The sequence below is a fragment of the Theobroma cacao genome, chromosome 3 (genome assembly GCF_000208745.1).
Source record: "Theobroma cacao cultivar B97-61/B2 chromosome 3, Criollo_cocoa_genome_V2, whole genome shotgun sequence".
In the NCBI taxonomy this organism is placed as follows: Eukaryota; Viridiplantae; Streptophyta; class Magnoliopsida; order Malvales; family Malvaceae; genus Theobroma; species Theobroma cacao.
In genome coordinates this window covers 32,645,365-32,660,311 of record NC_030852.1, presented here as the reverse complement: position 1 = coordinate 32,660,311, position 14,947 = coordinate 32,645,365, and the positions used below count along the sequence as shown (strand labels likewise).

Sequence of the window (14,947 nt, the reverse complement as noted above, 5' to 3'; positions counted from 1 at the left end):
TAAAAATTTAATATATTAATAATTTAATAAATAAAACATTAATAGTTTAAAATATTAATATTTAATATTTTAATCATATTAATATTAATAATGTTTAAATTATATATAAAATATTAATATTTTAAATTTTATAAATAATTTATTCTTTTATTTTATTTTTTTCCTTTTTTTTTCTTTTTCATGGGTCGGTCGCCAAAAAAGCGACCGGTGTAACAAAACGTCGATCTGGCGCACCATGTGGCCAGATCTGGCCACTACGACGCCAGATCGGTGCTTCCCCGCGGCTGGATCTAGCCGTGGAGTGCTAGATCCAACCGTGGGATCTGGTCGGGAAGCACCAGATCCGATGCTTCCCGCTGCCAGATCTGGCCGTTGAGTGTCAGATCTGGCTGAATCTCCGTTTGAATCTTGTCCGATCATATTCGGTCATAAAATCGCCGTCGCAGCCGCTTCCTTTGCAGTCACCGTCGCTTTCGCTGCCGTCGCCGTCGCCACTAACATCATCTCCGGTGTTGATGCCACTTAGAGAGAGAATAAGAGAGGAAAGAACATGAGAAGAGAGAGAAAGAAAAAGAAAAAATGAGAAAAAAATATATATATAGGTCTAGGATTGTAATTTTTTAAATGATAAGGGGCATTTTAATCATATCATAATTCAGAACTATTCTCCTGGTCACGAAATAGCAAAAATCATGAAAAATCTCGAGTTTAACTATGCCTGAGTTTTACCCCTTTTGAGAGAATAGCTATTACTAAGTAATAGCTATTCTTTGTGATATTGTCATACCAAACAGAGGTAAGTTATTCCCTTGGTAATAGACAAGGAATAGCTTAGCTATTCCCTGTACCAAACGTGCAGATAATGTTACTAGCACTACAAAAAGAGCAAACATCTTATTTTTGGAACTCAGAACACAACGCCTTTTCCCCTTGAGAATCCCTTTGCGGCTTTCTTATATCTTTCACCTCAAGGGAATAATTTCTATTCTTCAACAAATGAACAAATGACTGTACAATGGTGTGCCTGCTCAGGCTTTAGCTGCTTATAGTAAAAAAACCAAAAAAAAAAAAGAACAAAAACAACCCGGCTCCTTGAACCCTGGGACATACAGATGAAACCTAATAATACAACTAAATAAGCAACTGAATATCAAAATACAATGCAGAAGGGGGTAAGGGGTCTAGAAGTTTAGCCAAAAAGAACAATTTTGGTTTCCATTTTAACAGAAACAGTTCCCGTGCAAGCTGCCATTTTGTCGTATATTTGAAAGATGCAGGAGCAGGAATATCATGATTCTTGAGTACTATATATGATTGCAGGAACAAAACTTGATATTTACATCTTGACAACTCTGGTTCAAAGTTCCACCTCATGTAGCTCATCCCCAAAACTACCATTCGTTGGACTGGGCATAAATGAAGATGGAGGCATTCCCAGTGCCTCCCCTAAAGGTCTGATTTCCGCCTTACCAGGAGGACTAAATGCATCAGCCAAGTTCCCACCACTCCATGAGGCTGTTCGTCGTGAGTGCGGTGGAAAACCATTGGCATTTCTCATAATGCCTTTCTGAGCAAGATTATCCATGCTAGGGAACCTTTGCATAGTCATTGATGATAAAGGTGTGGGAGACTGAAAAGACTCATTGGCATTGGATTTTGTAGGATTATTACTAGTTGTATTTTCTTCCTGTGCACTTTCTGATATTGCCTCCATCGTTTGTTCATTTGTTGATGCAGGCGTGGGAATAAAGAACTTTGCATTTGCAGCCACTGCAGGTTTAACAGAGGGAACACTAGGTGATTGAAATAAATTTGCTTGGCCTCCACCACCTTGGTTGAAAGTGTCCACATACCTGTCAAGAGTTCATAATGACATAGAAAAGGGAAAATGAAATGAAAACTATGAATATTATTCTCTTGGTTTCTGAAGGAACAAAAGAAAGCCAAACAAAGCTCAACTTCCAAACCAAAAAATTTTCTATAGTTTCACCAATGAGCAATGATAGTGGTCTTGGAAATCTTATATGCTTATGAAAAGAAACTTTCATGGTCATATAAATCTTCTCCATATTTCTTAAGTCTAACAAAAACCAATATTTTCCACCTTATCTTACTTTCAACTTTCTTTCCTTTTTATTCATTTCTTCCACCAAATTTGTTCAATCATCATTCAAATGGAACAGTGGAAATTTTTAATAAAACAATTTAAAAAAAAAAACCTTCAAAAGTACCTTGCTCGAACACCCATTCGACCACGAGCTGAGAATTGATTGGAGCTGGCAGGAATAGGTGGGATCCCAGAAGCATGTTCTATCGGGGTTGGATTTCTGAATTTTGGGCTCCCATTAGGGGGAGACCCCTCACTCTTCAATGCAGACTTCAAGTTGTAGTCAGACGTTCCATTCTGGAATGCTGCGGTGGTTGGAGGTGGTGGCAAGGCTGCTTCTTCAGCTGGAGGTTCAGCACCTTCCTCCACCCATCTCTTGAGTTTTTCATCATAGTAGAATTTGTTCTTTTCACCCAATTTAGCCTACAGATAACAATGCAAATTATATTAAATTAAATAGTTTGTATATCAAGACTGCTATATGTGGTTCTTCAACAGAAATCTAAGAAAAACTAGCAATAAAAAAAGGAACTACCTGCTTATCTGTACGAGGCCTCAAGACTAGCCCCACAGTCTTCTGCAAAAGCTGTGAGCCAAAACCAAAACGAGCAAAGCGAGATGCCCCTCCCAAGCCCGATGCTTTGCCTTGTGCAGTGGATGCTACAGCTTCCTTTGATGAATCAACCTGATCCCATCAAAAATCACTAACACCTCATTAATTTTATTCAAGATAAGATGCACAAGCAATTAGCAGGAATTATTGTTTCGTCAAGTGGAGATAATTGTGAACCTGTCTTGGAGTTCTGCCAAAGTCCGGCTCTGAAACACTTCTATTATGCATCGTCATTCTGCCATCAACTGCCCTGCCAGCCCAATCACTTATAGGTTCCATTGAGGCAGATGACATCAAAGAAGACATGGCCATTGTTGATTGACTAGATGATACTCTTGGCCCACTTTGCTGGTGAAACTGATCATTAACTTGAGAATTTCCATTTGATGCTGATGGAGCTGGTGGTGGTAGACCACCAACAACACGATGAGCAGTGCTATCAAAAAAGTTGAGCAATTTACCAACTAATTTTGCTGGAGCCAAATTTGCAGCATATCCACCCTTCAAGATGAAAGCAAGCCCAATATAATCAGAGAAAATATTGATGAGAAGCCAAACCGAGAAGCTAAAAAGTTACCTGTTGATGGATTCTTATCCTGTCCTCAAGAGATAAAACTAATTGTTTCCAAGTTTCTACCTCAGGCGCTCGACCAGTTTTCAGAGATTTTAATACAGCTTGACAGTACCTGAACTAGCCTCATCATGTTAGGAAATTGAAGGTAAAATATGTTCATAAATAAAAAACTAACAACTTAAATATGCTTACTTCAATGAATCTGAAACTCTTCCAACTTCAGCCAGCATGTGTGCATAAATAAGCTTGTATGGCTGAAATGGTAGCAGGATAAACTGAGAGTTTCCCAGTACCTTTGAATATTCATAAAACTCAGTCCTCTGTGAGAAAAATCGAACAGAAAAGGTTAAAGGCATAATTGACAGCTCAATATCTTAAAATGTTCTCTACAATATAAAAATCTTGACCATCTGAGGACAGCTTAGATTTGTGCATTATATATAACCAGTTAGAAGAGAGATATGCTGAGAAAGCAAACCACATTTCCTATCTAGGTTTCAACCTAATCATCTTGCTTGAAGATCAAATTTTCAATTACCTTTCCCCCAACAGAGAAAAAGCACCTTCAACTACATACTATAAATCGGTCACAATACGAATTACTTAAACTATGGAATTACATGGTTCAGAACAAGTAAACATGCCAAAGTGACTACACCATGCTTGATAAATAGTTTTCCAAACTTCTATAAATTAGACAATGATTAAGGGTCACATAAATTTGAAGAGAACCTGGATAGCCTCTGGACTAGCGTAAGTTCGGGGAAACTTCCAGTGATCTGCTCCAATAAGACAAAGTCTAGCACTATCTGAATATGACTCAAAGTTTGCTTCCGCAACTAAGTAACAGATGTGTGCTGCAGTTATCTGAATTAAAACCCTCAAGTAAGAGCAATAGTTATAAACTTTAGGAATAAGTAAATAAGCTAAAGTGTGCTATCAACAAGAAGGGAGAAAAAGAAGCTAGAGTAAACAATAATGTACCTCACTTCTTTCCTTCCACAGGCAATCTCCAAGATGAATAATCACAAGCTCATCATCCTTGGTTCTGTTTGCAGTTATTACAGCCAAATTCTCTTCCCAATCATCAAGCATGCAATTAGCCCCTAACTGCCCACAAAAAAAGAGGAGTGGGGAATTCAGCTCTTTTTATGGCAAAAGTATTCCTTTCAAAATAAAATCAAACATATGGACATCAAATAAGAAGTAACAAAATGATATATAACAGGGACAGTAGCTGAATCAAGCACAAGTTCTCCACAACTAAGGATTCTTCTTGCCAAAAAAAATTGCACCATTCCCAAAAAATGGTTCATAGAATAGATGTATCAAAAGCATCTGAAATATAATCCCTTTAATCTATGCCATTTTTCTCATAGGTAAACCACTTCACACACTGCCATATTTTTTCTTATCTCTTACTAAGGATCTACAATTACACCAGAAAATGATCAGACCATATCAGTTGTCTTAGTACAGTAACCACTTCAGTTGGCGTTTTTCCTTCTTCCTGATAAATAACCTTTAGAATTGAATTTCTTGCACCAATTTATCACCTGTGCATGCTGTTGAGACATATCTATGCCATCAACTGAGGTGCCTGTGGAAAAAACTTCTGCTGGTTGCCCTGCAATTAGCAAGCATAATGTCCGCAAAGGAGACCCTGCTACCAGCTGATGAAGTGCCATTAGCTTCACAGTATCAACATAGAACTGCATTGATCCAAAGCCCCCAACCGGAAGAAAAGGCAGACAGAGAGAGAGAAAGAGATTGCAGCTTCAGTTAAAATCTTCCTCAAACATGAAACTCAGAATAAGTAATAGGCAATAGCATAAAGCAGAAACAAACCTGATCGCCCAGTTGTGATGCGAGAACAAGTGCAGGTCCCCACAACTGACCTTCTTGTGCGCATTGTAGAGCCTCTTTCTTTCTACCAGAAACCAGAAGATGCTGTACCTCAGAAGCGGTTGCCTACAACATACATTAAAATTAATTAAGAAAATAAGATAAACAGCCTGTTAAAAAAATAGTGCAGTATAGTTAATGGCATACCCGAATTTGTCCTTCAGAAGGCAATTGCTGCAAGCAGTGGCTAAGAGCACCATAAGGTGTGTCATTCCTCTTTGCAGATGCAAAGAGTTTTGCAACTGCTGATTCTGGAGTATCAGTCTCCTATCAATAACAACATGCCAATAAGAATGAAATATGATATAACCCGCAAGAAAAAAGAAGAGAAGATCAACAACAAATCTCATTTTACTTTGTTGAAACTGGGAAAAAACCCTCAGAAGATTAGCTATTTCTTAAGTGGTATGCTAGAAAAACCTAAGACAATCTGACTGAAAAAAATCACAAGAGAAGCATTCTCCCAAGATATAACTACAGGCTAAAAAATGAAAATCTAAGGAAATTGAAAACCCGTGGTTACTAAAATATAAGTTAAAATAACAATAAAAGTATTTACCTTCAATACAGTGTCAGCACCAAAAGGAGACCGGAGTTTTCCATAATGTTGGCAAGCTATTTTAAGCAATGAGAGAAGCAGCCTCAAAACTTCACCCTTTTTGTAGTCCATGTCAGGTGATTCACAGTTGGCAATTCTGTCATCAATCCACTTGTTCAACTCTTTACTGCCTGCATTTCCACCAACCAATGGACCAGGAAAGGATTGTTGGCACAGAGTACGGAAATAATCAGAAGCTGCCAGTGCAGCACCAGAACCATTTGAGTTTCCATTGACAACTTCCAACAAATTGAGAACGGTGATAGAGGCTCCTACAGAATCCTTCACACAAACACAACCATACAACATTAGCATTTAGAAAGTAGAAAATTACAGCAAGAGCTATTCATGTTTGGTATTTAATATCAAGATATTTTCTCTTCTGGAAACCAAAACAACAGACAACCTCAGAGAATCTATTTCTTACATTCATCAGCGTCTGCCAAAAAATGTAGATTTTTCAAAATATAACATTAAGTACTCTAACCTGGCTGCTAAATGACGAGTTCAGCAGAGGACTACTATCTTTCATTACTATCAGTTTTCCACCAAAACCAAAAGTAACAAGTGCATGTGGAGGACGCCCAGCTGATGATCTCTCTGTGTTGGAAGCATAAGAAAACTGATGGCTACTCTGAAGCGGCTGCTGGGAAACATTGACAGAGTTCTGGCTTCCGTAGATATCATTCGAGAAATGCATCTGCTCGCTTTGCTTTAAATTTGCCTGATTAAACTGGTGATTGAAGTTTTCACTAGGGACAAAACTCCTAAACCCAACAACTCCATTGACCTCAGTATGAACCTGACTAGCTTTATTGAGCAACTGAACTTCCTGCAGAGAATTATAGGATGACTTCAAATGATTTGCACGGCTGTTCACAGACATATTCGAACCAAAAGATGTATCCAATTGCTGGTTGCCAGCAAAACTTGAAACTGCCTCAGTTTTGGCAGCAGTCCCTGGTTGCCACATATTCAAACCCTGGCTATTATAATTACCATAGGAGTCACCCCAATTACCATGTTCACCAGAGCTTCCAAGACCTTGTGACCCATAATTATCTCCCAGTCCATATTTACCATACACACTAGAACAGTTACTTTGAGAATGCCCACCAGCAGAAGCAAATCCATTTTGATTTTGCTGATCATAACCTTGAACCGTTGACTGAAGAGATGATTGAACAGAGGCATCATAGCTCTCCAATGTCCGCCATTCTTGAGCAACTGTGTCATAATACCAACCAGGGTATTGAGGGTCAAAAACCATATGTTCCGGGTACCCATTATTCACTTGTGAAACCTGATTTGAATTTGTCACACTCTCCGTGGCACCACTCTCAGCAGTTGCCATAGTCCCTGCAACAGACTGAACTGCCTGTTGCAAATAAGAAACCCCTGCTTTCACATCCGTGGTCCCACTGCCATCACCACCTGAACTCTCATAACCCCCTTGAAGGTTCCCCTCATAGCCATCCACCTGATACCACTGCCCTGTATTAGCATCATACTTCCATCCTGGATACATATTCTCCCAGTACTGACTGCTGTTCAAATCTTGTTCATTTCCATTATCTACGGTAGAAGCTCCATAAACTTGCCCGCCATCATGATACTGCCCATAACTACTAACAGAATTTTGATCCAATGCACCCGGTTTTGCATTTTCATCCACTTCACCAGGGAAATCTCCTGTGGGATTCTCCCCTAAATCATTGAAAAATTCGGAATATGACCCAACTCCATTCACCCCATTCTCGTCAGAATCCGCATAAAACGAATTCCACCCTACTTCCTTAACCCCAGAATTCATAGATCCATTGTTCTTACTTATATTCGGATCAAATCCAACCTCTGACCCGGCCCTTACTTCTCGATGATTATTCGAGTCAATCACGCGATTATCAAGACCTAATGAATCACAACCGTCTTCACCTGCCTGTGCATTGACCGGTGCTGGACCTGCATCCACAGGATCTTTTTCCTTTTCATCGTAATTGTCAGCCTCGCCGCCAGAATCTTCGCCGATTGCTAAATTGGCGAAGGCTCTGGCGTCGTCGGACTCGTTACCCTCCGTGAATTTAGGGACGGTGGGAACCATGTTCTCATCATCATCATCATCATTAACTAACTTGTCAAAGAAATCTTCATCCGTCTGATCCTCCACCTGGAATGGAGGATTCGAAGCCATCGACCAAATGAAACAAAAAAAAAAGCCCTAACGATCTAATAACAAAAAAATGCTTCACTATAAGTTACTCTCGAAATTTTCACGAAAAGTAAATTAATTAAGAAAGATCTTCGGAATTCGAGCTGAAACTGTCACGCGAACATCGAGATCCAACCGCTAAAAGCCCGAATCAGATGAAATACAGGAACCGAACGAGCAAGATCTCGGGTTTTTGAGATCTCTGCAATCCTAAGAACATAAATTCTGGTGAAATTAAAGAAAAAAAAAACGAAAAATAACTGACAACTTGAGGCAAAAACTTAACTCGTTAGATTGAAATGAATAAGATACATCATAATGGAAACAGAAATAGAAAATACTTACAGATTTAGGTGAAATTTTGCAGAGAGAAAATTTTGAAGAGAGGAGAGAGAGAGAGTTCGATTTCGCACCAGCCACCCAATAAGAGAGAGAAAAGAGACAACGAGAGAGCTCTGTTTTTGTTATTTTAGTTTTATGTTTAATTGTTTTTTTTATTATTTTCTATTTCTCCTGAATTTTGTATTTCTTTATTTAATTATACAGCCATATTTCCTTTTTGTGTTAATTAATTATTGCTACTAATTTTGCTAATACCGTAAAAACGAAAGTTTAACCTTTTAATAGTTAATAATCTCAACTTAATTAACTAATAAAAGTTTCTAAGTAAAAATTATTACGCAAGATGTGATCATGCACCATTTTCGTCACAGCTTGAAAGAAAACAAAGTTTTTGCATTGAGACTGCACTTTCAAGTACATCATTCTCCCTGGACCTCAATTAAAAATTAAAAAAAAATCGATTTTTTGCGTTTTTTTTTTCCAATAAGAAATCATTAAATTGGATCTAAAATTTCGATCCAAACTGTCTTTGCTTGTCTTGAATTGTTTATTTGTGGCATGCCTATTTCATAATTGTATGTACATAAGATTTGAATCTAAACCCCAAGCTCTTAATTTTTCAAACCTCCTAAATGCCATTTTTAGATCGCGTCAACGCGGCAAGCCAAGGTTTCCCATTTGGCACAGCTTGATTCACCAATGATGTTGAGAATAATTGCCTCATTGGCTTATTCAGATTCTTACTTTTCTTGTTTGGGGTGGCAAAGTTTTTAGCAATGTCGCACTGTGACCACAGTAATCTGTTGGGTTGAAGGCTTAGGTAACAAACCTTTGCTTAAAATACTTTATTTGGACCATAAGCTTTCAATTTGAACGGCAATTATGGTAAATAATAATACAATTAAATTTAAAAAAAAAAAGATAAATGTATATGTCATTCAATGAATGACAGTTTCATCTGGGAAAAAAAAATCAAAGAACAGATAATTTCATAAATTTAAAGCACTAACAATGATAACAAGTTTAATAATTGCTGCAATAATTAACACTTCTTTAAGACAGCTTTATTGTTAAAGAAAGAGATAGGTTGTGTGTAAGTAAAAAACCGAAATAATTCAAATAGTAATGTAATAAAAGATAAGATTAGATTTTTGGGTAGTAAAGTATGACAGGAAATATAAAAAATCTCGCAAATATCAACACAACGTATACATCTTGATGTGGGACCTGTTGCCGAAGTAAGACAACTATGCAAAAGGCGAGCTTGTAGTACTTCAACTTTCCTGCATTGGTACCTTTGTTTTTTTTTTTTTTTTTTGCCTGGATTTATCCAATTGCTCTGCTGCTAACCCATACCGAATTGATGCATTTTCATGTCCTTAACCCGTACTCCAGTCAAAAAGGTAGTAGAAAGTTGTCTTTCTCATGGATTTTTTGTGGCTTTCTCAGAACAATTTTCATGGGAAAATTCTTGCAATAAGTTAAACGGGGAGAGAGACGAGCAGCTGGATCCTATTTCCCAGCCCTGTTTTCCGGACTAAATCTGGATTGCCCGTGAGCTTGTAATAAGAGGGCTTTGAACCTTTTTATGATAAATATGGGGCTCTAGCTCTGAAAGTTGGGCCTTTTGTGTCTTATATTTTAGGGTTCAACTTTGGGAAGAATCCAGCTACGGTTTGAGTACCTTGAAAATTTTTTTCGTAATTTCTCTTTGCCTAACTGGTCAGCACTGTAATTCACATGGACGCACCGAGAAAAGTTCGACATTTAAAGGGGGGAAAAACAAATTGATCACTAATAATACAAAGAATATTAATGAATTCCTAACTTTTTTTCTCTTGCCTTGGAAGTGATTCAAGTTGACCTCAGCACTTCAACATCACATCACTTTTATCATTATGCATTTGCTCCGAAGGAGCTATCAACCAGCCATTGTTATTGGAGTATACTTGTATAATGGAGAAATAGTTTTCCAATTAGAGCAATTTGAATATATCAAACTTTTGTCATGCATGGAATAAGTTAATGATCGGTTTCAGCAAAAAAGAATAGGTTAATGGGAACCTGGAAGTGGGTTGTAGACCGTGGAGAGTCCATAATCAACAAAATAATCAGGACTAATTGATTGATTGCTTAGTTACGTTCTTTCATGGTCTAATCATGAAGAATTATGCTGTCAGAAACCTATCATTTGAAATTCAGCTGCCGGGATAAATTTCTATCATGCTTTTATTAGGAGAACAGTACACAAAGTAGAATACAACAATTATTACTGCTTGCCATGCTTATCAACCAGAACAAATTTTTTAATACTTTTCTAGCCCTGCCCACTCCTTCAGGAATCAGGAGGGAAATCAGCTTTTCCTTGTACAAATGGTATATTATATTATGAGTAATTATACTTGGTAAATAAATATCTTTCCTTGCCCTGTATTTCTTTATTTAATATTCCTTTCCATCCTCATCAAAATTGAAAGCTAGTTGGCAGCAGCCAAGTAATACCTTTTTGGAAATAGGTTTAATTTTAGCTCTCGAGGGGCAAACTGGAAAAGGGGATAGCTGTTTTTAGTTGGTTTGAAGCAATGGGTTCAAACAATCTTGCAACTATTTTTATCAATGATTACCTAGCGACTATGGACTGCATCAGTGAGGTCCTATTTGTCAAGTTGAAGTCCTATTATTATCAAACAGATTAGGCCGTGCTGAAGGGCACCCCTATTTTTGAAGAAGCAGCCACGAGCTAGGCAAGTGGGTTATTAACAACAAGTAAGGTACATGCATGCTCAACTCGCTTGTTCTTAGTCTTTCCTTTTCCATTTCAGTGGGATATAAGATAATCTTTTAGTTCATCAAGGGAGTTATATTTCTTGTCAGTTGTACGTAAAGCGCATAAATTTAATTTAATTTCACTATTATCTTTTCTTATTACACAATAATTATAGTTAAAGGAATTGGAAAAGATTAAACTATCTAATTCAAGAGGTATAATTTAGTAGTAGATAAAAATTAAGTAACAAAACTTGAATTTTATTTTTTAATAAAAAATCATATATTAATAATTAAATCAAATATTAAAATACAATTAAAAATCAACTTTAAATAATACAATCCAACAAAAATACATAATAAATAAATAACGACTTAATAACGAAACGATTTTGAAATCATATTACGATTTCTTTTTAATTCTCAATGATCAATGAGCAAATAAAAAGCCGCTATGCTTACATCCACTTAATCTTCATTTATATACTTTGTCTGCAATATAATATTCCTTTTCAAGATACCCAGCATCAAATTAATCTATCCCGAATTCTGAAAGTCTAGATTGATCGCTACATAAAAAGGCATGCGTGGTTGTTTAGGTGGAAGGGAATAATGGGTGCTGGAGTTTCTAGTTCTTCAAGCCTCATATCTCCCATGTGAAAGGCACTATCCTGCTGGCAATGACGACTAGTTCAGCCAAGTCTCTGTTGTAGCCTAAAATGTGGCCTGGAATCATGGCATCTGTGGCGTGAAACAAGGGTAAAATGCCATTTAAATTTTGGAGAGGAAAAAAAGAAAGAAATGGTGTGGAAGGATGCTGGTAAAGTTAGCAAAGACAAGACATGTTACTGAACATGGCTATAATTTGTTGAAGAATAAAGGGTGGGGATGGGGAAGTATTCATGGTTAAGTCACAAAGCTTTGGCAGATCATAACCATGCAGATGCTTGGAATAGTCAGAACAGCCATAAAAATAAAAGCGAACCCACCTCGGTGTGGACTTCCTTTTATAGGATCCGAAACATACTAAAATGGAACGAGGTTGCAAGGAAATTGTGAACATCTCCAAAAGCATGCAAAGCCCACATCAGTAGTTTGTTAGCTACTAACTTTGGCCACTTTCATACTTAATTCTGAAACCTTATCCTTCTATAACTATAACGTTAATGTAAACCATATGCTAAGTAATTATATAAGCTTTTTATTTTTACATGATTCTAAATGAACCGCAAAACATTAAATCGCCATTATTTCTCTTCTTCATATGATGTATTCATGAGAACTAACGAAATGGAACCATTTAATAACTTTGCACAACAACCACCTTTACTTATTGCATTTTTTTTAAAAAAAAAATAATAATAAAAAAGTAACATATTAGATCCCGTGGGGTCCACATACATTTCTAGGAGAGAAAGATACATTAAGAAGTTGACCCAAAAGGTCTGCCACTTCATCCTCAGTTCTCCCAGTTTTCATAAAGAGTGGCACAAGTCACGCTGAGCCAATTCTCAATGTCAATTTACTAATTTGCCCTCTCTCGTAGGATTCTATCCTTCCTCTCTATGCCTCTTACAATTTTTTTTTTTCTTTTTCCTTTACTTTCTTTTCCAAAAAGTTCAATAAAATAGCTCAAATTCAAACAATAAAATTTGGATGTTCCAATTGAATCCAATTGGGGTCGAGTTATTTTGAATTTTCGATCATTGGAATTTTGGTTAGTTTAACTTTAAATAGTTGATATAACTTAATGCGAGTTCAATTTCAATTATAATTTAATTTTGTAAAACTTTAATCTTTATTTACTACATAATATGATATTATGAGATGCTTAATTATGTCTACTTTTATGATTGAAAATATGTTGTTAAATCAGTATGAATTCTCCGTAGTGTCACTCACTTCTCGTGGACATGGAATAGAAAAGTCGTCCTCCTTGCACTACTTTCATGAGTAGGAATTTATCTTCTGATAACCACAATACATAAATTTGATTCCTACCCCCACAAAAAAAAATAATAATAAATAAAAAATGAGCCTTGAGGATAAATGAGGGGTCAAACTCAAACATGCAATTCGATTGAAGACGTTTTTTTGTTGTTTTAACTAGGGTTTGCCATATGCAACCGGCTCTCTCTGACTCTTTCTCTCCTTGTCATTTTGTCTATTTCCAGTGATTTTTTTAATCTTCTATTTATATCCGTACAGAAAATAGAATAAATTCCCACTCATTCCACAAACCATCTCTATTTATGCCAACTTGAAGGGAATTTTTTTTTTTTGGGTTCTATTATTTTGCAATAAAAATAAATTTTCTCAGCTTCAAACCTCTTTTATTTTTTTCAAAGAAAATAAGTAATTTGATTCCAGGTGTTCAATAAAAAGTAGTGCTAACCTTTATCAAATTCATTAAATTAAATTTTAATTTTATCCACCATTCCAACAATGGAATTTTCAGTCAGGCAAACGAAGAAACCAGTTCTGCGGAAACTCGCCTTGAAATTTGAAAAATACGTGACGATGGTGACAAACCAAGTCTGTTGAGGATGCCACTATAGTTATAATAGATGCAGATTTCTTTATTTTCATCATTTTATATTTCCATCACGAAAGAAACAGTATAACATTTTACATAGTCAAAAAACAAATTCAACATTTGCTTGTATGATTTTGTCCTCAAAATCAGAATTCAACCTCAAAAATTATTATTATTATTATTATTATTATTATTATTTTACTAAGTAGATACAACTTCTAATCCACATGTAGTTTGCTTAGCATAAATTAATTGGGATCCTTTTGAGGCAAGAAATCACATGCATGCGTGTAAGAAAGGAACCTGAAAACCATTCTTTCTGTTGACCAAAATGTCCTTCGTATTTTTTGTAGTAATATTTAATAATCTTGGTTCTTTTAGGAAATGAGAAAATTAAAAAAAAAAAAAAAGAACAAAGGAAAAAGCATCGAACCAAAATGCATTTAATAAATCTGACTGATTCTTCGATAAGAATAGCATGGCCAATGGCACCTCCTTTTGCCCGGATATTTCGTTCATTTCAAGGTAGATAAAAATTTTACAATATCTTTTTATGCAGAAATTCAAGGGATTTTGGATCTCCCTCTGGTCAGTAGCAACATTCAAAAGATAGATATGCCAAGACCCAGACCGAGAACTGTAAAACTGAAGTTCCAGTGAGGTTATTTGAGTCAATTCGTGTTGAAGTTTCTGGTTTTTGTTCCTATCATTGATACTCCAAAATAGAGCAGAGAACAAAAGAGATGTAGATAAAGAAGAACAAACCCCATAAAATAATTATTAAATATAGTTCATATAAAGGTATAAACAGTTTACAGAACAGCTGGAAAACAAGAAACAGGACATGCTAACAGAATTGAACACTTTGGTACTTGCAGAGACCAGTGCTTGGTCCACAAGCAACCAAACCCCAGAAAAAATGCTTTCCTTTTTTTTTAGTTTTTTGTTTCTCTGACATGGGGTACACTTGAAGTGAAACTTGATCCAAGTCATTGCTATCTGATACCTCAACACAACAATGGCTGCTTCAGTTAATCAACTGTTTCACCAAACATAATGCCACTAACACCACGACAAAATCTTGGAAGAAGTGAAAATTGTACGGGGGGGTTGTGGAAACACTAGTGGTAGGAGAGTTTAGAGTTTGAGTTTCAGTACTAACTAGATTGAATGAAGCTTGTAACAATTTTCAGCTTGTAAGTTTTAGCAATAACAATTAACAAGTGTTGGAGACAAAACACTTGCGGAGAATTCAAGAAAAGAATTGTGGGTCAGCAACAATGAAGAATAGAAAGAA

General features: G+C 36.3%; 1 protein-coding gene across 1 annotated transcript; it reads right to left on the bottom strand.

The window, feature by feature from the left end:
* Nucleotides 931–8,461, bottom strand: LOC18606253 (protein transport protein SEC16A homolog). Its single transcript, XM_007039768.2, has 14 exons — nucleotides 8,352–8,461; nucleotides 6,285–8,216; nucleotides 5,759–6,079; nucleotides 5,347–5,466; nucleotides 5,143–5,265; nucleotides 4,851–5,006; nucleotides 4,279–4,404; nucleotides 4,027–4,161; nucleotides 3,487–3,614; nucleotides 3,298–3,406; nucleotides 2,898–3,221; nucleotides 2,643–2,792; nucleotides 2,232–2,530; nucleotides 931–1,853 (listed from the first exon to the last, which is right to left on the bottom strand). Exons 2-14 carry the CDS (start codon nucleotides 7,986–7,988, stop codon nucleotides 1,358–1,360), a joined length of 4,191 nt encoding a protein of 1,396 aa, XP_007039830.2. The 5' UTR covers nucleotides 7,989–8,216; nucleotides 8,352–8,461; the 3' UTR covers nucleotides 931–1,357.

What these genes read in the sequence shown, in the direction of transcription:
- LOC18606253 (XM_007039768.2), bottom strand. Translation starts at nt 7,988, where the DNA reads ATGGCTTCGAATCCTCCATTCCAGGTGGAGGATCAGACGGATGAAGAT. An exon ending in ACTCGTCATTTAGCAGCCAG is followed by an intron (nt 6,080 to 6,284) that starts GTTAGAGTACTT and finishes GTTTGTGTGAAG; the next exon opens with GATTCTGTAGGAGCCTCTAT. An exon ending in CTAGTCCAGAGGCTATCCAG is followed by an intron (nt 3,615 to 4,026) that starts GTTCTCTTCAAA and finishes TTTTTCTCACAG; the next exon opens with AGGACTGAGTTTTATGAATA.